The 24,570-nt window shown below is 46.5% G+C and overlaps 2 protein-coding genes across 8 annotated transcripts; one reads left to right on the top strand and one right to left on the bottom strand.

Moving 5' to 3' along the window:
- Nucleotides 1–1,476: 1,476 nt before the first annotated feature.
- On the top strand, nucleotides 1,477–14,126 carry Tardbp (TAR DNA binding protein). Of its 7 annotated transcripts, none has more exons than XR_007833635.1 (8): nucleotides 1,477–1,632; nucleotides 2,613–2,864; nucleotides 5,061–5,224; nucleotides 5,587–5,727; nucleotides 7,083–7,253; nucleotides 7,597–7,741; nucleotides 8,675–8,814; nucleotides 10,555–14,126. XR_007833635.1 is itself a non-coding variant. In XM_051173869.1 (7 exons), the coding sequence occupies exons 2-7, from the start codon at nucleotides 2,627–2,629 to the stop codon at nucleotides 8,728–8,730; spliced, it is 888 nt and encodes a 295-aa protein (XP_051029826.1). In that variant the 5' UTR covers nucleotides 1,477–1,632; nucleotides 2,613–2,626; the 3' UTR covers nucleotides 8,731–9,512. The 7 variants fall into 7 exon arrangements, 4 of the variants coding, with proteins under 4 accessions (XP_051029826.1, XP_051029825.1, XP_051029824.1 ...); XR_007833634.1 differs by lacking the exon at nucleotides 10,555–14,126 and adding an exon at nucleotides 9,533–9,651; XR_007833633.1 differs by lacking the exon at nucleotides 10,555–14,126 and adding an exon at nucleotides 9,533–9,615 and having other exon boundaries at nucleotides 7,597–8,814.
- Nucleotides 11,978–24,404, bottom strand: Masp2 (MBL associated serine protease 2). Its single transcript, XM_051173871.1, has 11 exons — nucleotides 24,339–24,404; nucleotides 24,036–24,264; nucleotides 23,752–23,929; nucleotides 22,794–22,925; nucleotides 21,118–21,314; nucleotides 20,723–20,870; nucleotides 18,870–18,988; nucleotides 16,002–16,080; nucleotides 14,344–14,475; nucleotides 13,787–13,861; nucleotides 11,978–12,747 (listed from the first exon to the last, which is right to left on the bottom strand). Exons 1-11 carry the CDS (start codon nucleotides 24,341–24,343, stop codon nucleotides 11,984–11,986), a joined length of 2,058 nt encoding a protein of 685 aa, XP_051029828.1. The 5' UTR covers nucleotides 24,344–24,404; the 3' UTR covers nucleotides 11,978–11,983.
- Nucleotides 24,405–24,570: the final 166 nt, after the last annotated feature.

Genomic DNA, 24,570 nt, shown 5'->3' with positions numbered 1-24,570 from the left:
GGAGGCAGAGGCAGGCAGATCTCTGTGAGTCTGAGGTCAGCCTGGTTTAGAGTGAGTTCCAGGACAGCCAGGGCTTTGCAGAGAAACCCTGTCTGGAAAAACAAAATAAGTAAATGATACTGGGGAGAAGGACTCATGCCTGCATTCCCAGCTCTCAGTAGGCTGAGGCAGGGTTGCCCAGGAGGTCCAGGCCAGCCTGACTATAAAAGGAGTTTGGGGCCAGCCGTTAAGCTCCATTCTGACAATGGCTATCTCCTTAGGGTTGCAAAGAGGAAATGAGTTCGTATATAAATCTGAAGAAGGGAGACTCAGCCTGGCGTGATGGCATCTCCCTAAATCCAGCCCCCAGGAGACCGAGGCAAGAGGATCACTGCAAGTTCATGACCATCCTGTTCTGCAAAACTGTGTAAACCCTGTCACAGTGTAAACCTTTTCACCTAAGCTTTGGATGTGATACACATATGCACCAAGAAATTTAAATTGTAGCTAAAGGAGCTCCAGCTGGCAACTTGTTGGTAGAGCCAACTGAAAGACTAAAACCTTCAAGTATTTTCCTTGTAGGATTCAAACCCTAGGGTGGACACTTAACTCTCTTGGTGATTTTATGCAAGGTACTTAATTACTTTGTGCCTCAGTTTCCTCATTTAACGAAGAGGATAGTATTAAGCATCACATCAGACTGCTAGGGCAACATCAACATTTAGGAGGCTGGGGATGCACGGGGAGCCGTGATGAGTTAAAGGACAGCCTGGGCTACACAATGACTTTGAGGTCCCTGTCTCTAAAACAGTACTTGGTGGCAGACTATCCCTTACTCTGAAAACTCCAACGGACAAGCACAACCCGAAGGTCAATGGTAGAACACTTGTCTGCGAGTCACAAAGTTCTGTTGGGTTTTTTTGTTTGTTTGTTTATTGGTTGGTTGGTTTGTTTTTTATTTTCCTAGAGCCAGACAGGGGCAGAAGGGTGCCTGACACAAAGTAGTGCTTAGGGCAGCGACCATTCTGTAGACCAAAATTAAGTGTTTGCACGTTTGGAAATTACCGAGCAACGGCAGAAGACTTAACAGCAGCGTTCAGACTGGGAAGCCAGGGTTCCCAGGGAGACCTGCCGCCCGCGACCCGGACCCCGACCCGCTCGAGCCCCGCCCGCCTCCTGGCCCCGCCCCTTCCCTCGTAGCCCCGCCCCACCTGCGCCGGCACGCCTCGCTCTTCCCGGCCTGCGCTAGTCTCGCGCACTTTCCGTGAGCGCGAGCTCCGCCGCTAGGGCCGGCGGTTGGTCGGACGAAACCACCTGCCACGTCGCGTGGGGGGGAGGCTAAGGCCTACGCGGCCACACTTTCCCCAGTTATCTGCTTCTCAGACGCAGCCGCGGTCCCTTCTGTGCTCTACTCCTCCTCTATGCGTGCTCAGGCGCCTGCTCGGATCCGAGCGGCCTCGAGCGGAGAGCGACGGTGGCTCCGCCAAGGGAGCCCCCCCTCCCGACCGGAAGCACGTGGGAGAGGCCGAAGGCGGGCGGGGGCGGGAGGCGGCCCTAGCGCCATTTTGTGGGCACGAAGCGGCAAGCTCGGCTGCTATCGGCTTCCTCGCCGTCTCCGCTTCCTCTTCGTGCTTCCCAGCAGCGGCCTAGTGGGTGAGTTGCTAGCCGAGGGCGGCCCGCGTGCTTCGGCTGTTGCACCGTGGGAGGCCGGGGCCGATCCGGGCCGCGGGAAGGGAGCTGGGCAGCGGGGCCTAGTTGGCCTTGCGCCGCCGCGTCGTTAGGGCCTAGCGCGGGCGGCAGGCGGAGCGGGGCGCCGAGCCCGCTGGGCCGTGAGGCCGTGCGCGGAAGTTTGCCGCCACCCCGGCACTCGAGCAGTTTCTTCCCTTCGCGTTTTCGCATTTGAGAACAGTCGTTGCCACCGTGGGCCGCGCGCGTCCTCTCGCGGCCCCACCCCAGGCCGACTTGAAGGTGTGGGGGGGGGAGATAGAAGTCAACGTCGTCCATGGCGCATGGCCTTCTGGGAAGTGGTGGCCTACATCACGGAGCATCTGTCGTTGCTGCCCTCGACGCCCGAGTTTAGCTGTCCCTCTCCGAAAACAAGGGGCAGAGGAGGACAGAGGCTCGGTTCTCATTCATCGTCGGTTGCCCGTGCTCCACCAGCACAAGATGAAAGCCGTTGTTGCGTCCCTCCTTCACCCACTTAAAGCACGTGCTAAACCCTAGAATACATTAGTTCAAGATGGTGAGAAAATGTTGTAGTCTGTAATCTTTGCGCTCCAGTTGAGAAAACGGTGTTTGCAAGAGAAATAGTCGGGACAGGATTACTTAGTTCCGTAACACTTAGTTTTTATTCCAACAGGTCACGTGGTGGTACTGTTAGCATTTTAGCACCTGAAACATATAGCAAGCCCTGAGAAATAAGTGAATTGGCAAAAAAAAAAAAAATTGAAAATCATAGTTTTGTTTTGGAAAGCTAGCTCCTTTTCCTCAATTTTCAGGGATGACAGATGAAACACCACCTTACCACCTTTCAGGTGGCGAGAATCTTTGAGGAAGTGGGAATAGGGTGGTGTTGCTAACTATAAAGAGATAATTGCTCCTCTTTTGGTCATTCATTTCTCCCTTTCCTTTAGAAAATTAAGCAAAGATGTCTGAATATATCCGGGTAACCGAAGATGAGAACGATGAACCTATTGAAATACCGTCAGAAGATGATGGGACGGTATTGTTGTCCACAGTTACAGCCCAGTTCCCAGGGGCATGTGGCCTCCGATACCGGAACCCAGTGTCTCAGTGTATGAGGGGTGTCCGGCTGGTGGAAGGAATTCTGCATGCCCCGGATGCTGGCTGGGGCAATCTGGTATATGTTGTCAACTATCCCAAAGGTTTGTTAATCATTTTGGTTCTTGCAGTATTACTGACTACAGTTGGGCTTGTATGCTATCCTAAGTTGTAAATTATTTGTGTGTGGGGCTTCGTGTTTGCCAGGCAAGTAGTCTATTGAACTCCATCCCTGGGGTTTGGCTTTCATGGCAAAAATTTCTCCTACGATCCACTTTTAAACTTTGCTTAGACCACTCTGGCAGGTCCCCCCAGTCTTAACTGGTAATTGAAAATTGCAGGGCTCTTTCTTAAGATTACCTATTTAAATGTTTAGCCATTGAAACAGTTGTTGCCAATTTGATGCCAAATTTAAGCTATTAAAACGAAATGCCTTAAGGGCTGGAGAGACTGCTCAGCTCAGTGGTTAAGAGCACTCACTGGCTGCTCTTCCATAGGTCCTGGTTCAATTCCCAGCACCCACAGGACTACTTGTAACTGTCTGAACTGGGCTCAAAGGTGTGTGTCGGTAGGCCAGGCTTTCTCACATCTGCACCATGTGTGCCTGGTGCAAAGGGGCATCTGACCTGAGACTGGAGTTGGATGGCTGTGCATGGCCATGTGGGTGCTGAGAGCCAAACCCTGATTCTCCAAAAGAGGAGCAGGTGCTTTTGACCTCCGGCTCCCTTGTTTGAATTAATCTCTTCCATTCTTAAATAAACATCACTTGTGGTGGCCCAAATCTTGGGTTAGTACAGGACTACTTTAGTTTTAAGGTTCCAGTCTTATTTTCCCTGCCTCTTATTCCCGATGTTCTTTTTAGGTTTGTCAAGACAGGGTATCTCTGTAGTTTAGGAGCCTGTCCTGGAGCTCCATGGACCAGGTTGGCCTTGAACTCACAGGGGGGATATGCTTCCCAAGTGCTGGGATTAAAGGCCTTCACTGCCAGGGTCTGATAGCACACCCCTTTGATCCTGGCACTCAAGGAAGCTAAGGCAAGTGGCTCTCGAGTTTGGGGACAGACAGGGTTACATACAGAGACCCTGTCTTGAAAAAAAAATGCCTTTAATCCCAGCACTCTTGAGAGGCAGGCAGATCTCTGAGTTCAAGGCCAGGCTCCAAAGCAATAGAGAAACCCTGCCTCGGGAAAAACCAAAAAGAGGTTGCATAGGAATTGGTATATTGTTGTTTTTTACTTAGTGATATTGCAACAAAGTGCTGCATGTACCTATAATCCCAGCATTGAGGGGAGGGGGAGAGGCAGAAAGATTGAGAGCTTAAGGCCAGTCTGGGATATATATGTATGTATGTTTGGGTCAACCTGATTTATATATAGCAAGGCATCTCAAACAACCAAGGTCAGTCGACCAAAGTTGGTCAATATGCAAAAACTAATATATGTATAAGAAATTTGGGTGGGCCAGTAACTCAGGAGACAGGCAGATCTCTTGGAGGACAGTCAGGGCTGTTACACAGCAACCTTATCTCAAAAAAGGAGGAAAAGAAAAATTTGGGATGATTTAAAGATTGTTTGTCTGGCATTTAGTTGACTGAGGTGTCACACAGACATAATAACTGCAGGGAGGGTGGCAAAGAAGATTCTTTGAGACCAGTTTTGGTGGCGTAATGAGCCCCATCTCTGTAAGCAAGCAGTGTTGCGAAAGTCTGGGTAAGACAAAAAGCACCCAAATTTATATGTGGAAATAAACAATTCTAAAAGGGTAATTTTTCTGTCTGCCTTGTGCATCACAAGAGGGTGTCTGATCCCCTGAATCAGTCAGATACATTCAATGCCACAAAATTAAAATGAAGGAAAATTGTGTTGGTTTAGATACAGGTTTTGAGGAGAACATGCAGTTGATTTTTTTTTTTTTTTTTTTACAATCCTACATTATTCAGATCCTGGGCTAAGGAGGTAACTGATTCGGTAAAGACACTTGCAGAGCAAACAGGGCAGCCTGTCTCTAGAACCCACTAAAGCCAGTTGCAGAGGTGTGCAGTCTTCCCAAACAGCACCCTGCCTAACAGGACAGAAGGCCAGAAACTACTTACAAATGCTGTACGCGGCACTTTTTCATAGTACACAGATCCGTTTTTCAATATAAAACTAGAATTGGGGGTGGGGGTGGTTCTAGACAGGGTTTCTCTGTGTGCCCTGGCTATCCGGGAACTAGCTAGTGGACCCTGCAGGCCTTGGACCCACAGAGCTCCGCCTGTCTTTAAAGATCTGCTAATTATAGGTTTCTGCTTGCTTTGTTTAGATAACAAAAGGAAAATGGATGAGACAGATGCTTCTTCGGCAGTCAAAGTGAAAAGAGCAGTCCAGAAAACATCCGACCTCATCGTGCTGGGTCTCCCGTGGAAAACAACAGAGCAAGACCTGAAAGACTATTTCAGTACTTTTGGAGAGGTTCTTATGGTTCAGGTAAACTTGATTCTGGGTAACAACTTTCTGTTTGTTCTGTGTCTATGGCCATAAGAGTAGCAACCTTGTTAGGAAGTAGCACCAAAGATAGTTACATGGTTGGGGGTCACCGTAATATGAACTATAATTACTGGTTTAAAGGAAATATTAGGTCTTATTTCTATTTATGCTCATTGTAAAACATTGTTAAGTTCTATCATGAGTCAATTCATTCTCTTCCATTAATGATGCAATTCCCTATCAATTTTGCATTGAACTAACTTTATTAACTTTAATGTTCATTCCATTGAAGCCATTCAAGATTCTATGTGAACTCTAATGTATGTGTGGTATTAGAATAAATTTCAGTTGTCTCTCCTTAGGTCAAGAAAGATCTTAAAACTGGTCACTCAAAGGGGTTTGGCTTTGTTCGATTTACTGAATATGAAACCCAAGTGAAAGTAATGTCACAGCGACATATGATAGATGGGCGATGGTGTGATTGTAAACTTCCAAATTCTAAGGTATTGCTCTGTTTTCCTGTATGCTTGGGTGATTTTTTTCTTAAAAGACCTTAAATTAAAATGTTAAGTGCACTTGGAAATATTGACAGCAGGGAAAGTTTGTTTTCCAAGGCAGGTTTCTCTGTAGCCTTGGCTGGCCTCAAACTTAAGTATCCACCTACCTGCTTCTGCTTTTCGGTTGCTGAGATTAAAGGTGTGGGCTACCGTCACCTAGCTGAATGTTGGGTTTGTTTGTTTTTTTTTTTTTTTTTTTTTGAGACAGAGTTTCTCTGTAGCTTTGGAGCCTGTCCTGGAACTAGCTCTGTAGGCCAGCTGGGCCTCAAACTCACAAAGATCCACCCGCCTGTGTCTCCCGTATACTGGGATTAAATGCATGCACCACCAATACCCAGCTTAATTATCTGGAATATTGCATATACTTTCATAATTTAAAACTTTATTTGGACTGGGAAGATAGGTCAGTCCTTAAAGTGCTTACCCTCAGGCATGAGGGTTTGAATTTCATCTGGGAACACATCTTTATTTTGCATAGCCCTGGCCTGGAACTCACTCTGTACACCAGGCTGGCCTCAAACTCACACAGATCAGTATGCCTCTGTCTTCGAAGTGCTGGGGTTAGCCCACTGCCTGAAGTTCTGTGCTACTACTCCCAGCCAGATTTTTCTTTGTTTCTAAAGGAGCTGGGTGTGGTAGGATGTGCTTGTAATCCTGTCCCTGGACATGGGAGGCAGGCTAATTCATGGAGCTTGCTGGCTACCAGTAAGCCAAAATACAAGTTCAGGGAAACCCAACCTCATAAAGGAAGGTGGGGAGTGATTAAGGAAGATGGCTAACATCAATCCCAGATGTGTACATGATGGTCTCTTAAAAGAAATTGAAATGAAATCAGCATAGTGTTGCATTCCTAAAATTCTAGCGTATGGGAGGTAGTAAGTAAAGGGATCAGGAGTTCCAGATTGTCCTCACACAGGGAGAGCCTGTTTTAAACTCCAGAAGAAATGAGACGAAGAAGTTAATTGGTATTGCTTGTTGTTTTTTGGAGAAAGGCTGGGCTGGTTCAGTTTTCAGCACCCATGTGGCAGCACACAACTAACTGCAGTTCTGAGTGACCCAATACCTTCTTGTGACCTTAAAGGGCATCAGACATGTGCTTGGTTCACATAGATGCATGAAAACAAAGTACACATCCTTGTATTTTAGATCCCAAGGGGCACACACCTTTAATCTCAGCACTCAGGCACAGGCCATCCAGAGATAGACAGTGAAACCTGTCTCAAAGGCAAAACACAGGGTCAGGGGGTACAATAATAAAATATGCCCTTTTTGTATTTATTTCTACTATTCCTTTTGACCAGCAAAGCCCAGATGAGCCTTTGAGAAGCAGAAAAGTGTTTGTTGGGCGTTGTACAGAAGACATGACTGCTGAAGAGCTTCAACAGTTCTTCTGCCAGTATGGAGAAGTGGTAGACGTCTTCATTCCCAAGCCATTTAGGGCTTTTGCCTTTGTTACCTTTGCAGATGATAAGGTATTTTTCTTGTTTATTTGTTCCAGGGCGGGGAGTTTATCTGATTTGGGGCTAACATATATGTCCCACAATGCACATCAAGTGCTGAGTTCAGTCTCCAGCATGGAAAATGTGGCTACCCTCTCTGTTATACCATGCCCTTCAGATATTTGTCCTTATGTGGACTTCGGGGCTATTCAGATGTTAATTACAAATGTTGATGATAACATTACCAAAGTGAAATTAGCGTTAATTGCTTATTTTTCCTTCTGCTTAGATGGGTTATATACTAAGATTTTGGTTTTATTGCTGTGTTGTATAAGTTGGTGGTTTAATTACCATTTACATCCCTTGTTTCTTATAGGTTGCCCAGTCCCTTTGTGGAGAGGATTTGATCATTAAAGGAATCAGCGTGCATATATCCAATGCTGAACCTAAGCATAATAGCAATAGACAGTTAGAAAGAAGTGGAAGATTTGGTGGTAATCCAGGTGGCTTTGGGAATCAGGGTGGGTTTGGCAACAGTAGAGGGGGTGGTGCTGGCTTGGGAAATAACCAGGGTGGCAACATGGGTGGAGGAATGAACTTCGGAGCTTTTAGCATTAATCCAGCGATGATGGCTGCAGCCCAGGCAGCATTGCAGAGCAGTTGGGGTATGATGGGCATGTTAGCCAGCCAGCAGAACCAGTCAGGTCCATCTGGTAATAACCAAAGCCAGGGCAGCATGCAGAGGGAACCAAATCAGGCTTTTGGTTCTGGAAATAATTCCTACAGTGGTTCTAACTCTGGTGCCCCTCTTGGTTGGGGGTCGGCATCAAATGCAGGGTCGGGCAGTGGTTTTAATGGCGGCTTTGGCTCAAGCATGGATTCTAAATCCTCTGGCTGGGGCATGTAGGCAGTGGGTGGTGGTGGGTTGGTCGGTTGATAGGTAGGTCTAGAATGGTGGGATTCGAATTTTTCTAAACTCATGGTAAGTATATTGTAAAATACATATGTACTAAAAATTTTCAGATTGGTTTGTTCAGTGTGGAGTATATTCAGCAGTATTTTTGACATTTTTCTTTAGAAAAAGAGGAAAAGCTAAATGAATTTTATAAGTTTTGTTATATAAAGGGTTAAAATACTGAGTGGGTGAAAGTGAACTGCTGTTTGCCTAATTGGTAAACCAACACTACAGTTGATCTCAGAAGGTTTCTCTGTAATAATCTGTCATTGGACTTGTTAAATGGATTTGTTTGCATGTTCAGAGTAGAAGCCATTGGTTAGAACTACATTCTTTTCTCATTTTAATTTGGATCCCACCCTATGAATTTTTTCCTTAGGAAAATCTCCATTTGGGAGATCATGATGTCATGGTGTTTGGTTCTTTTGGTTTTGTTTTTAACACTTGCCTTCCTTCATATACGAAAGTACAATATGAAGCCTTCATTTAATCTCTGCAGTTCATCTCATTTCAAATGTTTATGGAAGAAGCACTTCATTGAAAGTAGTGCTGTAAATACTCTGCCATAGGAATACTTCTGTCTACATGCTTTCTCATCCAAGAATTCGTCATCACGCTGCACAGGCTGCGTCTTTGACGGTGGGTGTTCCATTTTTATCCGCTACTCTTTATTTCATGGAGTCGTATCAACGCTATGAACGCAAGGCTGTGATATGGAACCAGAAGGCTGTTTGAACTTTTGAAACCTTGTGTGGGATTGATGGTGGTGCCGAGGCATGAAAGGCTAGTATGAGCGAGGAAAGGAGAGAGCGCGTGCAGAGACTTGGTGGTGCAAAATGGATATTTTTTAACTTGGAGAGATGTGTCACCCAACCTGTGGCTTTGGTGAGAGTGTGCAGAGAGCAATGATAGCCAATAAAGTACGAATGTTTTTGCATCAAAGGACATCCACATCTGTTGGAAGACTTTGAGTTTTGTTCTTAGAAAACCCACTTTAGTTGAATGTGTTAAGTGAAATACTTGTACTTCCCTCCCCTCTTGTCAACTGCTGTGAATGCTGTATGGTGTGTGTTCTCCTCTGTTACTGATCTGGAAGTGTGGGCACGTGAACTGAAGCTGATGGGCTGCGAACATGGACTGAGCTTGTGGTGTGCTTTGCAGGAGAACTTGGAAGCAGAGTTCACCAGTGAGCTCGGGTGTCTCAAAGAGGGTGGACGTTCTCATGTCTGTTAGCTACCATAAGAATGCTGTTTGCTGCAGTTCTGTGTCCTGTGCTTGGATGCTTTTTATAAGAGTTGTCATTGTTGGAAATTCTTAAATAAAACTGATTTAAATAATATGTGTCTTTGTTTTGCAGCCCTGAATGCAAAGAATTCATAGCAGTTAATTCCCCTTTTTGACCCTTTTGAGATGGAACTTTCATAAAGTTTCTTGGCAGTAGTTTATTTTGCTTCAAATAAACTTATTTGAAAAGTTGTCTCAAGTCAAATGGATTCATCACCTGTCATGCATTGACACCTGATACCCAGACTTAATTGCTATTTGTTCTTGCATTGTCCAAAGTGAAAGTTTTTTTTTCATGGGTTGTTTTGTTCTTAATCTAGTTTTTCATAAGTCTGGGTGACAGACCCTAAAATGGTAAGCAGTTACCCTCCAGCTTGTTCTGAGTGCCTCTGTGCATTTGAGTGATTTTTCTAGTGACATGGATGTAGAACCATCCATTGGGAAATCATGCCTTCTAAAAGTACTATTTGGGAAAGGGGGTGCAAAACCGTTGTTTTCAAATGCTTTGTAGCAGACCATATCAATGGAAATAAGGGATAAGCATCTTTCTGTCTGGGCTTTGAAAAGTGGAATTAATTGCAATAGGGATGAAATAGAAGAAACAAGAAACCGTGTGCCTGAAATCATTATGAAGCCTGATAGCTTTAAGAACTAGTGGGGAGGATTGTCTGCCTGTGGCAGTCTTAAGTGAAGTGGGCTCTTACCCTTGGGGTGTGGGGGCCATATGAGGTTCATAAAGTCAGAGTAGATCTACTTCACAGTGCATTGTAAGAATGTAAAAGCAATAATACCTTGATTGTTGTAATTTTCCTGTAACTACTGAGAACTGGGGAGCTCCTTTTCTAACTGGAAACGTGACCATTTTTGTGTTGGTAGTTTTCCTAATGCCCTTACCTGAATTAGATTATGATAAATAGGTTTGTCGTTTTGCAAGTTGCATGTTTTAAAATTTTATATCCTTTAGAGACTTGTTATGAACACGGTGTTTCATTATTCAGTATCCTCTGTAAAAGGATCTTGAGTTATTGTAAATTTTTTTCTGCATCTAAATCTGCATGATTTCCAAACCCTGTACATCTGAATTTTGCATTTTAGCACTTGCACTATTACTCAGCAGCAGTAACATGGTAACATTAAAATGGTTTTCGGGGATCTCCAAAGACTAAACTGGCAAGCCGTCCAGGAGTCCTGGGGTAAGTCACTTGTCGATGGCATGGTTTTGATCCCTTGTTTGCACTTGTTAAAGTTACTGGTCATGGAAGGCTTTCAATGTCGAGAAGCCTTTTAACATGTTGATGGTATGACGTAGCTGTAGATAGTTATTTGCCCTAAATGAAGTTTTAGAAATAAACTACTTGGCAAAGATTTGGTTTTGAAAGTCTATTTGGTCATCAAAATGCATTCATTCATTAAAAGAGAAATCTTTCAATCACAGTTGAATAAAAAGTTTTCTTGCCACCAACAGTTTAGTGTCTGGAGTCTTAATGGAAAAACATTTGTTTCATGGCAAAGATGCTAGAAAGTTAAACAGTGACTAATGTGGGAAGACACAGTACAGCATTTTCAGCCTTTAAAAATGTGTCTCCAGGTGGGTGTGGTGGCAGATGCCTTTAATCCCAGAAATTGAGGCATGCACATTTGAGTTTCAGGCAATTGTGAGACCTTTCAAAAACTTGGAAGAACCTAGTACAACCAAATGTGACAATTTTAAGATTTGAGGCAACATCTTAGGAGAAAATCTGTTGTTTGATGGCAAATTCCTGTTACGTGAGACTGGGTCTACTGTGTAGTTTTCTGCTCTTGTGACATCTCTGATCTGTTTGGCTCACCTGTGCCCAAGTTAATTTGTGCTAGTTTAGAAATGGTCCAGGTATAGTGTGGCACACACTTAATACTCAGCACTAGGGAAGCTAAGACAGAATGGTAAATTTCAGGTCAGCCTAGACTACACAGGCTATCTCAAAGGTGGCATTTGGGGGAAAGGGGGTGACATCAGAATTTATCTTACCTAGCTAGCACGCCCAAAGCACTGTGATTGTGAACACCGGATAAAAAATGGGGTGTGGTGTCACATCCCTGTAATCCCTAAGCATTTGATTGGCAGAAGCAGAAAAAGGTTGAGTTGTCTGCTACATTACACAATTTTCTAAGGCTTTTGAAATGGATTGCTAAATCACCCTTTTGAGGGGTAAAATACTATTCCATGTTTCCATCTGATAGCTTGGTAAAAGAAATATGGTAAAATATTGTATTCTAGAAGTAGAAACAAAAATTGTGTTGGTTTTAATAGGAAAATCATACCCACTTTCAATTTACCTTTTAAAAGAGAAATGATTGGATGTTTTGGAACCAGTACTTGCCTTGGGGGGGCAGTGGCGAAGATAAACATTGGCGAGTGATATGTGCCTATGGTTTGGTTCTTTTCTGTTTGGGGTGGGCCATGGATGCTAATTGGCTTCTATTAACTAAGAGCTTTCCCAGGTATTTGTAAAAATAAATAATTTACCAATTGGAAGCATGCAAGTTAAAAATTACTTATTATGTTCTCAATCCAGGGAATATAGTTTATGACTTTGGTATAGACCCCATACTGGCCTGCCTCCCCACAATTAATGGAACCCCAGGAAACTATTCCTCCCACAAACCATCGCTGTGTTTCATTATCTAGAAATACTAATCCCCCTCCACTGTCACCTCTGCAGCTGTCCTTGCCACCAGTTTCTAAGCCAGCACAGAGCATGTTAGCAGTTACTCTCCCTCCAGGGTAGAGTTTCTTTTCATATGCAGAAGTACATTTTTGATGGTCAGCAATCGGTAGGTCCACAAACATGAGGTTTCTAGCAAGAAACCCCCTCTGGGTTAACCCCCAGCCAGCCACAGTTCCAATGCCGTCTGTTCTCATCAAGGATGCAGCTTCCTTTCTTGGCAGGCAAACAGGCATGATGCTTCTATTGATTGTGACTTTGTTCTTGAGTTTAATCAGTGCTATGTCATTGTCAAAACCAGCACCATGATTGTAACCTTCATGTATGAAGACAGCCTCAGGCCAGGCTTGGGTGTACTGAGGTGAGAGCCTTTTGAGGATACCCATGCGAATGTCCAGGGAGGATGCTGCCTCTGTCATCCCATACACAGCATGTGCAGCTGTTAGGACCCAGTTGTCATGTAGAAGGGCACCTGCTGCTACAGTGTCACCCAGTAATAAGACTTGCCAAGGAAAGTCACCAGGCTTCGCGTGCTGCCCTCCAAATATCCGGCCTCCTGTAGAGAGTGTGGATAGCCCACAAACTGAGGAAAGAGCAAGAAAGTCTTTAGTGTCAACCAACTTACATCCCATGCATGGGCAGGCAGGCATCCTCTCTGGGCAAATTAAAGACTTGGTAAGTCCTTGTATAGTTGATTTGATCCTTCTCAATACAAAGGTTTCACAGAATAGGTTTTGCTAAAAGGAAACTAAAATAGGGAAGCTATAGACAGTACAGACAGGAATTGTGCACACAGAATCGAGACAAAAGGTCAGGTGTTCACTTGGCATTGCTTTTTCCCTACGTTCTAGGAATTCTGGGAAGTAATTTACAAAATTACTATTGCCTTTCACTATAAAACTACTAAAAATTATGTTGCAGCAATAACCAGAACCAAGGTTCTAAATTTGTAGTTTTGGTGTGGTTGAGTCTTCTAAACATTAAGTTTACAGTGTCTACTGCAAACTAATGCAACATATGTTTAATATGGTCTTGCACTTTGATTAAAACTTAAGCAGCATCTCCACCAAATACAGGGTTGGAAAACTAATTTCAGCCAGCTAACATGGGGGTAATGAGTATATTATTACCTTTCCTTTTTTTTTTTTTTAAAGAGCATTCTCAACTATTGTTGGAGCCAACTCTGGTTAAAAAAATTGAACACTATTAAAAGGCAAATTACATTAATGTTTTTAAAACTTAGATGTTATTGAAGACAATTGCTTAGGGAAATAATGAAGTTATTAGCTTTGGGTTTTAATAGCATTTTTATAGAGAAGGAAAGTAACAAGAATTTGTGTTTATAAATGTATAAATGGTTTCAGATAATTTAAGAATAATTTAAGAAATCATTTAACATTTTTATGTTTGCATAGTCATAAGGTCAAAAATAATCAAATGAGTGATGCAGCTAGCTAACAGCTAGCAAAGGTGTACTATTGAAAGCACTGTTTATTGGGGGTTATGTTAGCCTAAACTGAGCCAGATGCTGAGCTTCCTTGTCTGCCTGCCCCAGCAGACTCTGCCTGTTGTCCTCCATCTATTCTTATCTGCTATGAGTCTTTCATAAATGCGTCCATTACCAGGCTCACAAACTGGGAGGGATTTTTCTCCTTTGGCACTCGTCCAAAATCCATCAGCCTCACACACATATTTACCTGCAAATCATTGGAAAAGCAAAAATGTTTTAACTGTGGTTGTTATTTGCTTGAATAACCCCTTGAAAAATGTTGATTCTTGAGCATCCGTGGTGGGGAGAGGTGTGTGAATAACCATTTTACATGATTTCATAAATCGGTGTCTGCATTACCGTGTTTGCTTGCAAAGTGGAAACCTTTTAGATGTGTAACTTGAATATGTATCAAGATCTCAAGTGCTTAATGATAAGGTTTTGACTTGTTAAATTAAACCATTTGGAATATATTGTGTGTTTGTAGTAGTCATTTACTAGATAAGATCTGTTTTCAGATTCTTGCAAATTGACATTAAAGTCACTTTAACTGTAATATTTCACTTAGCACAAGGGAGAAAGGCCTTTTAAGCCTTTGTTTCCCTTAGCCAAAAATCTGGTTCAAGTTTCTATTCAACCTTAAGGACTAAAGTTTCAAATCACCTACCCCTCCTTGAAGAAAGTACTTACCATCTCCCTTCATTGTGTAGAAAGTCTCTTCACAGCTGTACTGAATGATGGCCTTGTAGGTGGTCACTTCCGGGCCTGTGATGTAGTTCATGTGGCCATTGGATAGATCATCAGGAGGGCCACAGTCAACAACTAGTAAAACAGGGAAGAATGCCTTTGCACCCTGGAGCTGTACTCAGGGTGGACAGTGTGGTTTTGGTTCGGTACTTGAATGGCACAGATGCCCAGAATGCTCTCTGGGACTTGGGGAGCCAGGTGGGCCTTGTGCTGTCTCCCTCTACATGGTGCATGGCACTGATGCCACTTGTAAAAGCAGCAAGAATAGCTCAGTAGCTCTTCACTGCAAGGACTTCCCTACAGAGGAGGGAACTCATGCATAGCTCACTCACAAAAGAAATGGTGCGCAGAAGGTAGAAAATAGGCCAGTGTTCCTGTGTGACTTAAACCAGTAAACTAAGGGACTAGTTTCTGTGGTCCTATTCAAAGCATGAGCTTTGTAGGGACCCTGAGAGGTGAATTTTTCTGTCCCCTGTCTTTAAGCCAACACTGTGGCTCAAACACTGTTTACTTTTATGTTCATTGGTATTTTGCCTACATGTACATGTGTGTGAAGGTGTCAGAAGACCTGGAGTGACAAGTGTGGGCTGCCACATGGGTCCTGGGATTTGAGCCAGGGCCCTCGGAGAGGAGAGCAGCCCTGTGCCAGCTACTGTTACTGTTTCCATTGTGGCTACTCTGCTGTGCCACAGGTCTACACCTGCACAGCAAACAGTGGCAGGGTCAGACAAGTTTCTCCCAGACCTTGTTACAAAAGTCCTGTACTACTATATGTGCACAGTCATGGGTGTGTGCCAGCTCAGAATTGGAGGAAGGGTCTCATGAGTGCCAGGCAAGTGAGTCTCTGCCACTGAGCCCCTTCCATTGTTTGGTTTTAGAAGTTTCTGTTCCCAAATATGTGTACTTTTGTAGTGGAAAAGGTACTACACATGTAATTGTGTAGGTGTGCACACTACAGAACCTGCCCATTCCTACTTATGCTGCTCATGATGGCGGGGTCGGGATGCGAGCAGTGTCACACTTGGCTGGAGAGTGATAGGCATTAAGAGGCTCAGGGTTTTCCCGACATTTCTTCTGTCTGTAAGAGCGCCATTTTACACTCCCCAGTATTTCGCCCAGAGCTCTGAGTGGAAGTAAATCTGGGATCCCAGCTCTAATAAATGATTCACTTGGTGGTGAGCTGGGAATGACTAGAGAAGCCACAGAAGTGAGGATGGGGGCTGGGGAGATTGCTGTTAAGAATGGAAAGCTTTCTGCACAAGCATAGACAAGTTGAGGTCCCCAGCACCCAGCAAAACCCAGACATGGCCATGTGCTTTCTAAGATTGGGGGTAGATGCTAAGCATCCTCTAACCCAGGTTCTCAGCCTTTGGGGTTTTGAACGGCCTTTTACATGAGTTGCCAAAGACCATTGGAAAATGGATATGTTATGATTCATAACAGCAAAATTGCAGTTATGGCATTACAATGAAAATGCTGCAGCATTGGAAAGATTGAGAACCACTGCTCTAACTACACGTGCCTTCATGTATGTATACGTGAAGGGACAACACAGAAATGGTACAGGTGGCAGCAAGGGAAAGAGGTCACCATGATCGTACTGCTGCACTCTGGTATTGGCCGGTCCCAGGATCCATCTTTCTGACAGACAGCAGTGAATGTTTTCAGGGGCAGAGAACCCTGGAAGGGAAATTTGGAAAATGAGTTCCCTGTGAACATCAGGGTCACCCCCCAGACCAGTGCTCCCACGGAGGGCAGCAACCATGTAAGGCCTGGACCCGGACATTGTTTCGTCACCAGTGCCATGGTGACATCATACACACTAATAACTTGACTGCTCTTACCACATGCTGCTTGCAGTGCCCCCTAGAATCCTGGCTCCATGTTGCTGCCAGTGCACTCTTCTCATTTTCTTGGGGTGGGGTGGGGGGGACGACACTAGCCCCTGCCCCCTTCCACTATTTTTTTTTTTAAGTCCTGCTGTCCTGGAACTCTGAAGACCAGGCTTACTTTTGAACTCAAAGAAGTCTATCTGCTGCCTTCTGAATGTTGGGATTAAAGATTGCATAATCACACACACCACTTAAAATATTTTTAAGATTTGTTTTATGGGTTTGAGCATTTTGCTTGCATACATGTATGTATACCTTTGTGCCTAGTGTCTAAAGAGGTCAGAAGGCAGCCTTGAACCCCCTGAAAAGACTTAGGTTTCAAGCTACCATGCAGGCACTGGGAATTGAACTCCAGTCCTCTGCAAGAACAGCAAGTGTGTTCAACTGCTTAGTCATCTCTCCAACCTTCTCTGTTTCTTATACAAAGGGCCAGACGGGGCCAGTGAGATGGCTCTTCGGATAAGGTTAAGTAGCTGGCTGCCAAAGCCTGACAACCTGAATTTGAGATCTGGAACCTACATGGTAAAAAAAAAAAAAAAAAAAAAAAAAAACTGACACCTAGAAGTTTGTCCTCTGACCTGCACTCACTGGTACATCTGCAATCACACATATAAATAAAAGGCATTTTTAAAAGGGCCTGGCACGGCGGCAGGGCCAGTGATCGCAGCATTCAAGGAGGCACAAACAGATCTGAGTTCAAGGCCAGCTTGGTCCTACAAATCAAGTTCCAGGCAGTCAGGGCTCCTCTGTCACAACCCTACCACCCCCCAAAAAATGAAGTGCCAGTGTTTGCAAAAAGCTGCAGAGATCAGTTGCTTAAGTCAAGCTGTTTCAGTACACACCTTTAATCCAAGACAAACACATGTCCCTGAAGTAATGTCCACCATTGAGCCAAGTGTGGTGGTGTACACTTACCTAAGGCATGCAGATCTCTTGAGTTTGAGACCAGCCTGGTCTATGGTCTGCATAGTCCAGAGAGAGTACACATTAGCAGAAGAGGGTGCCATTTGTAAAAGCTGTAATGTTTCAAAGGCTGTATTTTTTTCAATTAAAGCAATCTGTACCTTCTGTGTTTATCATTTATTAGCAACTGCTAAGTGCTGGGTTTGGCCCAAAGTACCACATACACTGGGCATGATGGGACATGTCAATCCTAGCACTGGGGATGTAGAAGAGGATCAGGACAAGGTCATCCTCAGCTACAGCAAGTCCAGGGCCAGCCTGGGCTACATGAAGCTGTTTCAAAACAGTTGAACAAGTTTGCGGTCTTGCAGGCAAGAAACAGTGGAAGAGTCTGACCAAGAGGTTTCAAGTGGGACTTGCCCAATTTGCCCCTCTACAGACAGGACTCCAACCCTGCTGTCATTCCAGGGTTATTGCTTTTTACCACTGGGATTCACTTACCATTTTGAAGAACCCGAGTTAATCTCTTACCTGTGCCCCGAAGCCACATGCTAAGCAGTTTTTAAAATTATATTCTCTCTCCCTTATCAGTGAGCACTATTTATAACTTTGCAGAATGTACTCTTTCCAGGGCTGCCTAATCTTTGTGGGCCCAGGAGCTGTTCCCCAGGAAGGTCGTCAACTGAGCAGAGAAGACTTAATTTAACAGGAGCTCCCTCCGCAGAGCTCATGGGGCACCAGGTGAGCAGACGCCTTTCTGTTGTTTCAGCCACTTTCCAGAGAGCTGCTGCAGTGTGCAGATGAACAGTTCTTTTAATGACTAGCTCTCTAAAGGCCTTTACAACACACCGGGGTGTGGGGGTGCAGGCACACTTAGTGTGAGTTAGCTTTCAGCACCAAGAGTAGAACTTCCAAGTGAGTGTGACCACGTACACCTATAATCCAGCATTGGAGAACCCGGAACAGGAAGTCAAAGAGCTCATGGCTCAAAAGGTAACAGCTGGGTGTGGTGCTGCATGTCTTTAATCCTAGCCCTCAGGAGGCAGAGGCAAGCAGATATCTGAGTTGGAGGCCAGCCTGGTCTACAAAGTGAGTTCCAGGACATGCAGCACTACACAGAGAAACCCTGTCTCAACAAAACAAAAAGGGCTGGAGTGATAATGGTTTAGCAGTTAAAAGCACAGGTTGCTCTTGCTCTTCCAGAGGTCCCAGGTTCGTTTCTAGCACCCACATGGCAACTTACACCTGCAACTCCAGTTCCAAGGGATCTGCCACCCTCACACAGACAAACCACACAGGCAAAACACCAGTGCACATAAAATAAGCATTGAAAAAAAAATTAGAACAAAGTAACAAAAATTTTTAAAGACAACTACTTGTGATGGCACATGATAATCATCTCAACAGTTGGGAGGATGAGGCAGGAGGATTTTAAACTGAGGCTAGCCTGGACTACACAGTTCCAGGCCAGCTTGGACTACATAACCAAATTGCCTCAAAACAAAAATGAAAGGCAGAATTCTTCCCCACGACACTCCCCAAAAAGATTCTCCATAGCCATTGCTCTGTTTGCTGAAAACTTACTACTATTTTTTTTCTGCATGGGCACTTCCCATTTTCATCTTGAATTTCAAAGCTATCATGGCCATAGACACTTAGTTTTTGGTGACTCACTTGGAGAAGCTCAAAGCCAGTCTTGCAGAAGACGGAAAAGCTATCCTTCAGGACATACTTGGCTTGCACTGGTGAAATGTGACCATTAGGTGGCACCGTTGGATCAGGACAGGGCTGTGCTGTGTAGAGGAAACAGACTTATTTATTTTTGAAGTCTGTAACAGCCAGGTCTGAATTTAGCAATCTACATTCTTTATTATAAATGAAATAAGAGGCGGAGAGAGCCTGCCTCAAGTGTGGTGGTGGTCTTAACATTTAATACCAAAGGCAAAATTAAGCTTAGTCACTTGCACAAATTAAGACTTGTTTCTTCGTCCATGACCCAGCTACAGGACTGGAAAGATGGTGCAGCAGTTAAGAACACTGCTTTCTAGAGGCCTCCAGTTTTGGTATCACATCTAGGTGGCTCACAACCATGTGTAACCCCAGCTTCAAGGGATCTGACCCTTCTGTCCTGCAGGGGCATCTGCACATGTGAGTGGCATATGTTCAATTTTCTTGGGGGAGGGGGAGAAGGAAGAGGGAGAACTGGGTTGTTGTGAAAAGTGAATACGCAATTTAAAATAAGAAAACGTGAAAAAAAATTGCCAGGTGTGGTGGCACACCAGCACTTAGGAGGCAGAGGCAGGTGGATCTCTAAATTTGAGGCCAATCTGGTTTATAGAGCAAGTGCCTGGACAGCCAGGGCTACATAGAGAAATCCTGTCTTGGAAAAAAAAGAAAAAGAAAAAAGATGGGACTAGAGGGAGATATGGCTCAGTGCTTAAGAGCACTGGGTGTTCTTCCAAAGGGTCAAAGTTCAATTCCCAGCACCCACATGACAGCTCACAGCTGTCTGTAACTCCAGTCCCAAGTGATCTGCACATAAAGTGGTCAAATTATTAAAAAAAAAAAAAAAAAAGAAAGAAAGAAAAGAAAAAACCAGGAGCTGCGTGTGGTGGCATACACCTTTAATCTCAGCACTTGGGAGGCAAAGGCCAATGGATCTCTGAGTTCAAAGCAAGCCTGATCTACAAAGTGAGTTCCAGGACAACCAGGGCTGTTACACAGAGAAGCCCTGTTGTGAAACAACCCCCCCCCCCAAAAAAAAAGGAAAACCAGGTATGTAAAATGATTGAGCTCTCTATGCCAGTAAGATGACACGTGGTTTGAAACCAAGAATGTCACTTCAAGGAAAAGAACAAGACTGAGATTAAGTGACAGTGGCATGTCCCTCCCTTGGAGAATCAATCTGTAGTCTCAGCACTTGCCTCAAAGGCAGTGCCACAGAGACTAACATTTTCCCCTCTGATCAGGGCAGAGACTGTTGGGGACTCTGGCTTCTGCATTTCGTATCCTTCATGTGCATCTTTTTAAAGATGAGAGGGCTGAGCTGAGCACAGGGCCTTGTACTGCTGAGCTGCAGCTTCACCCTTACTGCATATGGATAGGAAGTGAGGTGGGTGGGGAAGGGGACAGGTGAGTGGGTGGGTGGTGTGTGGGTGAATGGGGATAAGATAGAGGGAAACGTGGACCTGGAATCCCAGCACTTGGGCCGAGTCGGGAAGACCCAACTTTAAAGACAGCCAGTGCTGTGAAGAAAGTTTGGGACCATCTGACCCACAGAGTTGGACCCTATCTCAAGATACCAGAACTGAGGAAAGACGGAGGTTTCCCAGGTAAATGGCTGCCTGGGTGAAGGGAAAGAAGAAAAGACTGTTGCCGTTTCCCCATCAAGGACCACCCCACTCTCCATCTGGGCTCCCTTCCTTGGCCTGACCAGGAAAGCATCCAGGGCTGTGTAGTTTGTAGGTGCTGCATCAGGGACAGAAGCTGTTTGCTTTGTTGCCTGGACCTGAGAGCCACTTGCCCACCTGTGCTTGTGTAGCGTATCTTCCAGCCTGTGTGGTTCCCCGACTCATCAGTGGCAAATGTGATGATCACGCTGTTGCTGTTCGTCTCAATCCTATGGGGCAACGTCTTCCCACAAAATGGGCCGTATTTCCCCTTGTCTGTTTGGATCTGAACAAAGAGACTCTGAAGCCCCAGGAACTGCTGGAGGGGTCTGAGGCCTATGTTAGAGGGATGCACACCAACTGAAATCGGCTGGGGCAGGCCAGGGACAAAAGGTGGGTACCCTGTCCTGGATGCTGAAGCCACAACCAGGTTTAGAACACCCTCCCCATAAAGACTGAAGGATTCACTGGAGGCAGGGTTGAAACAAATGAGCCATGACAAGCTAAGGGAGGTAAGGGGGCAGGGACCAGACCTTGAGGGAGTCATAGGGACACAGGACTTCAGGGTGCGCCTCCACATCGAAGGACTCCACAAAGTCCAGGGTGATACTGAAGCCCTCCTCCAGGCGGATGCTGTAGGTGCAGCTGGAGAGTTTGGGGTATGGCTGTGGGTATTCCGGGCTACTGAGCTCCCCAGACCTCCCAGTGAACACCTGGCCTGAACACAGGGCTGGGGAGGAGAGAGGACAAGATGGCATGACTCATGGGGAAACAGAACTACCTGGGACATCCATGTCCTGGGTTTGGTCAAGACCCTACGCTTGACAAACAGAGCACCTATACTACCACCCTAAACGATGCCGAAAGACAGTTAAGCTTGGGGGGGGGGGTCTGTTGCCCTCAGGCCTTCGCTGAAGCAGGGTAGCAAACTCCTACCCCAGGGTCAGAGTCACAACTAAAGAGGTGGCAGCAAAGGAAGAGGGCGGGCCTGGGAGGAGGAGGCAGGCTACTTCCCCGAGGTCCTTAGGAATTCAGGGAAAGGAAGGAGGGGTCGGCTTTTTCCTGCTCTGAAATCACTCCAGTGTCCACCTCATCAGTTCCTAAGGGAGTCCACAAGGGGGCTCCGCCATGTCTGGCAGGGACCAGCCCAAGGCCCTTGATCCCAGAGAACAAGCTGGAAAAGGCTTTCCCCTGCCTGGCCTTCCTTGTTCTTAGAAGTGACCCTGGGGACAGTTGAGGGGAGTTTATGTCACCAGTATGCAAATAGTCTGCCCCCTCCTTTCTTAGAAAGGTCCCCCAGAAAGGGAGCAGACTGGTAAGGCAGTGAAAATTTCCCTTTTTCCATGAGGCTGCTCTCTCCTGAGAAAGAGGTTGCCCCCTGGGCAATGCCCCCTTGCTGTCTGTTTTGAATCAAGCTCTGCATTGCCCTATAACAAGACCGGGCTAAAGATGTCCTGAGATCAGCCCCAGGGGAGCCAGCAGAGAGAGGAGGGTCTCCCTATGCGAACCAAACAGAGGCTAATCCCTGCCCACTCAGTGTCCCAGCCACAAAATAAGGGGCTTAAAGCAAGCCCTTTGCAAGTGCCTATGGCCCTGGAGAGGGCTCCCACCAAACTGCTGTGAGGGTTAAGATGAAAGGACTCAGGTTGCTCTCCTGTCCTCCAGCTACTCCCCCACTCCCAAGAGACACACAGCCACGGTGGAGAAGGAGGCAGATTTATTATCGTTATAGTAAGATGCATGGTTGCTGTAGCTGGCAGCCATTCCAGACTGACACAGAGCTGCGGTGTGTGGGTTGCACTGATATCTGACCCATTGGGTGGGCGGGCTGGAGGTGAGGGAGGTTAGAGGCTCTGCTCTGGAAGAGAGATGGGGGCATCAGAAAGACTGGGGAGAGCAGGGCCAGGGCAGAGGACCAAGAAACAGGGTAGAGGAGGCCAACGGGTTCAGGGGCTGGGGCTGGGAACCGTGGCTTTGAGCCTGCCTGCCCTGAGGGTCTTCCATAGAAGGGAAACTCAAGGTGTGCCAGGCTTAGTCAGAGATGCCAAGCCTAGCCAGGAACCACCCAGGAGGAGGACGCCACTGGCTGGGGGAGGAGTCAGGTACACCAGTAGAGTGGGAGAGAACAAGAGCCCAGCCTTCTGAGCAGAACAGCTCCTGCCTGGGGGACCTAGAGCAACCTGGTGGTGATAGATGCCCACCCCCTCACCTGAACAGGTGTGCTTGTTCTGGTGAAGAATGTAGCCCGCTCTGCAGGAGCAGTAGTAGCCGCCCAGGTAGTTGTGGCAATAATGGTCACAAGGGACATCTTCTCCCAGGGACACTCGGCACTCATCCACATCTAGGGAGGGGTGGGGCCAGGCAGGCAGGAGGGAGGAGATGGAACAGAGCTCAGGCCTTGGTGGACCACTTGAGAGGAGCCCTGCTGCTTGGCAGTTCACAGGCCTTAGGCAGAGATGCAAATTGCACCCTTGCTAAACCAGTGAGAGGAACAGCCACCATCAACCCAGTGGAAATCAGGGTAGGTGAGGCTCCGTGGACCCCATGCAGCAGCCTTCTGAGCCACTGAGAGCTGGCGCCACTTGCCTGAAGTCACACAGATAGTCCCTTCAGGGACCAGAGTGTGCAGTCAAGTGTGAGGTCACATGCCGAGGCCTGTGCAAGCTCTTTGTAACCTGATCAGGGCTGTACGACATTGTTACTTCATTAGCAGACACCAGCGAGGACTCAGGCAGGACCTGGCAGAGTGCACTCAGGGAGTACTAGTCTGCACACAGGTGCTTGCTTTTTCCTGCTGTTGCCCTGTCTCTCTCTTCACTTCTGTCCTGTCTCTGTGTCTCTTCTCTCCTTCCCACCCCCACCCTGTCCCTTTCTAATAAAACTTCTCACTTAAGCTCTGTCTGCCTGGCGTGTTTGTTCCCGGCCTCAGTCACCCTCGCCTGCCATGGAATCTGCCAAGGTTCACCTCGTGCATTATAACATCCAGACTCTGTCCCTGCATTCATATGGAGGGTGCCAGGCCATGGCAGGGCTCACCTTTCCTGATGGTTTGACCTGAATCCAGAGCCCCAGGAGAAGTGGGAGCCAAGAGAGCCAAAGATGGGGATGAGGCTAAGACAACAGTCACCCCAGCTGCAGCTGGCCAGCCCGGGCCCACTACTGCTCACCCTCCGCTGCATAGAAGGCCTCAAAGCCTGTGAATGGCTTCTCATTGGAGTAGTCCGAGTGGAAGGTGACCTCCAGGTTAGGACCCAGTGAGTAGAAGGTGTCGTTGCCAGGCGCCCGCTCAGTATCTGTACTCTCCTGCCCACACAGTGTGGCTAGCACCTTGGTCCCTGAGCTCAACTGTGGGGTCAGAGGGAGAGAAGGTTAGACCCAGGCCTGCCCTGTCTCCTGGTCAGACTTTGCCGTACCGCATAAGAGGTCCCCAGCCACGGATCCCGTCAGGTACCCTGACAAAGTCATATTCACAGCGGTAAGACAGTTCCAGGCTAAAATGGGTGAAGTAGAGGCGTAGGCGGTAGCCGGGGGGTGCCGTCAGCTTCCAGGACCGGTCCTGATTGTTGGCATAGTTCGCTGGGAAGCCAGGGGACACCAGGCGTCCGAATACAGGCTCAGGCCACTTTGAGGCCAAAAGTATGGTCACCAAGCTCCAAAGCAGGCCCAGGAAAATCAGCAGCCTGTGGGCAGAGGAGGGATGTGAGGTCCAGGCCTAACCCTCCTGCTCCCCCAGAGGCCATGGCCGCTCGCTCACCTCATGATGTGTCCCCCAGCTCTGCAGGCCCAGACTCACTCACCTTTGATCTGTTTGTCCAGCACCTAGCCCTGCCCCCAACATCCCAGACCCAGGGATTCTGGGAATCCACCCATGGCTGCCACCTGCCTCACTTACAGGCAGGAAGGTTTGGTGACGCTGGGAGCCAGAAGCTTGACTTGGCTACAGCGTGATAGCAATCCTCAACTCCACCCTCACTCACCTTCGGTGT

The sequence above is a fragment of the Phodopus roborovskii genome, unplaced genomic scaffold, assembly GCF_943737965.1.
Source record: "Phodopus roborovskii unplaced genomic scaffold, PHOROB, whole genome shotgun sequence".
Taxonomy (NCBI): domain Eukaryota; kingdom Metazoa; phylum Chordata; class Mammalia; order Rodentia; family Cricetidae; genus Phodopus; species Phodopus roborovskii.
This window is presented reverse-complemented; position numbering and strand designations above follow the sequence as displayed.

Coding starts and splice junctions, on each gene's coding strand:
- Tardbp (XM_051173866.1), top strand. CDS start 2,627: ATGTCTGAATATATCCGGGTAACCGAAGATGAGAACGATGAACCTATT. Junction 5,225..5,586: donor GAGAGGTTCTTATGGTTCAG/GTAAACTTGATT, acceptor GTCTCTCCTTAG/GTCAAGAAAGATCTTAAAAC. Junction 7,254..7,596: donor TTACCTTTGCAGATGATAAG/GTATTTTTCTTG, acceptor TGTTTCTTATAG/GTTGCCCAGTCCCTTTGTGG.
- Masp2 (XM_051173871.1), bottom strand. Junction 23,930..24,035: donor GTGAATATGACTTTGTCAGG/GTACCTGACGGG, acceptor CTGACCCCACAG/TTGAGCTCAGGGACCAAGGT. Junction 21,315..22,793: donor GAACAAGCACACCTGTTCAG/GTGAGGGGGTGG, acceptor TCTCCTCCCCAG/CCCTGTGTTCAGGCCAGGTG.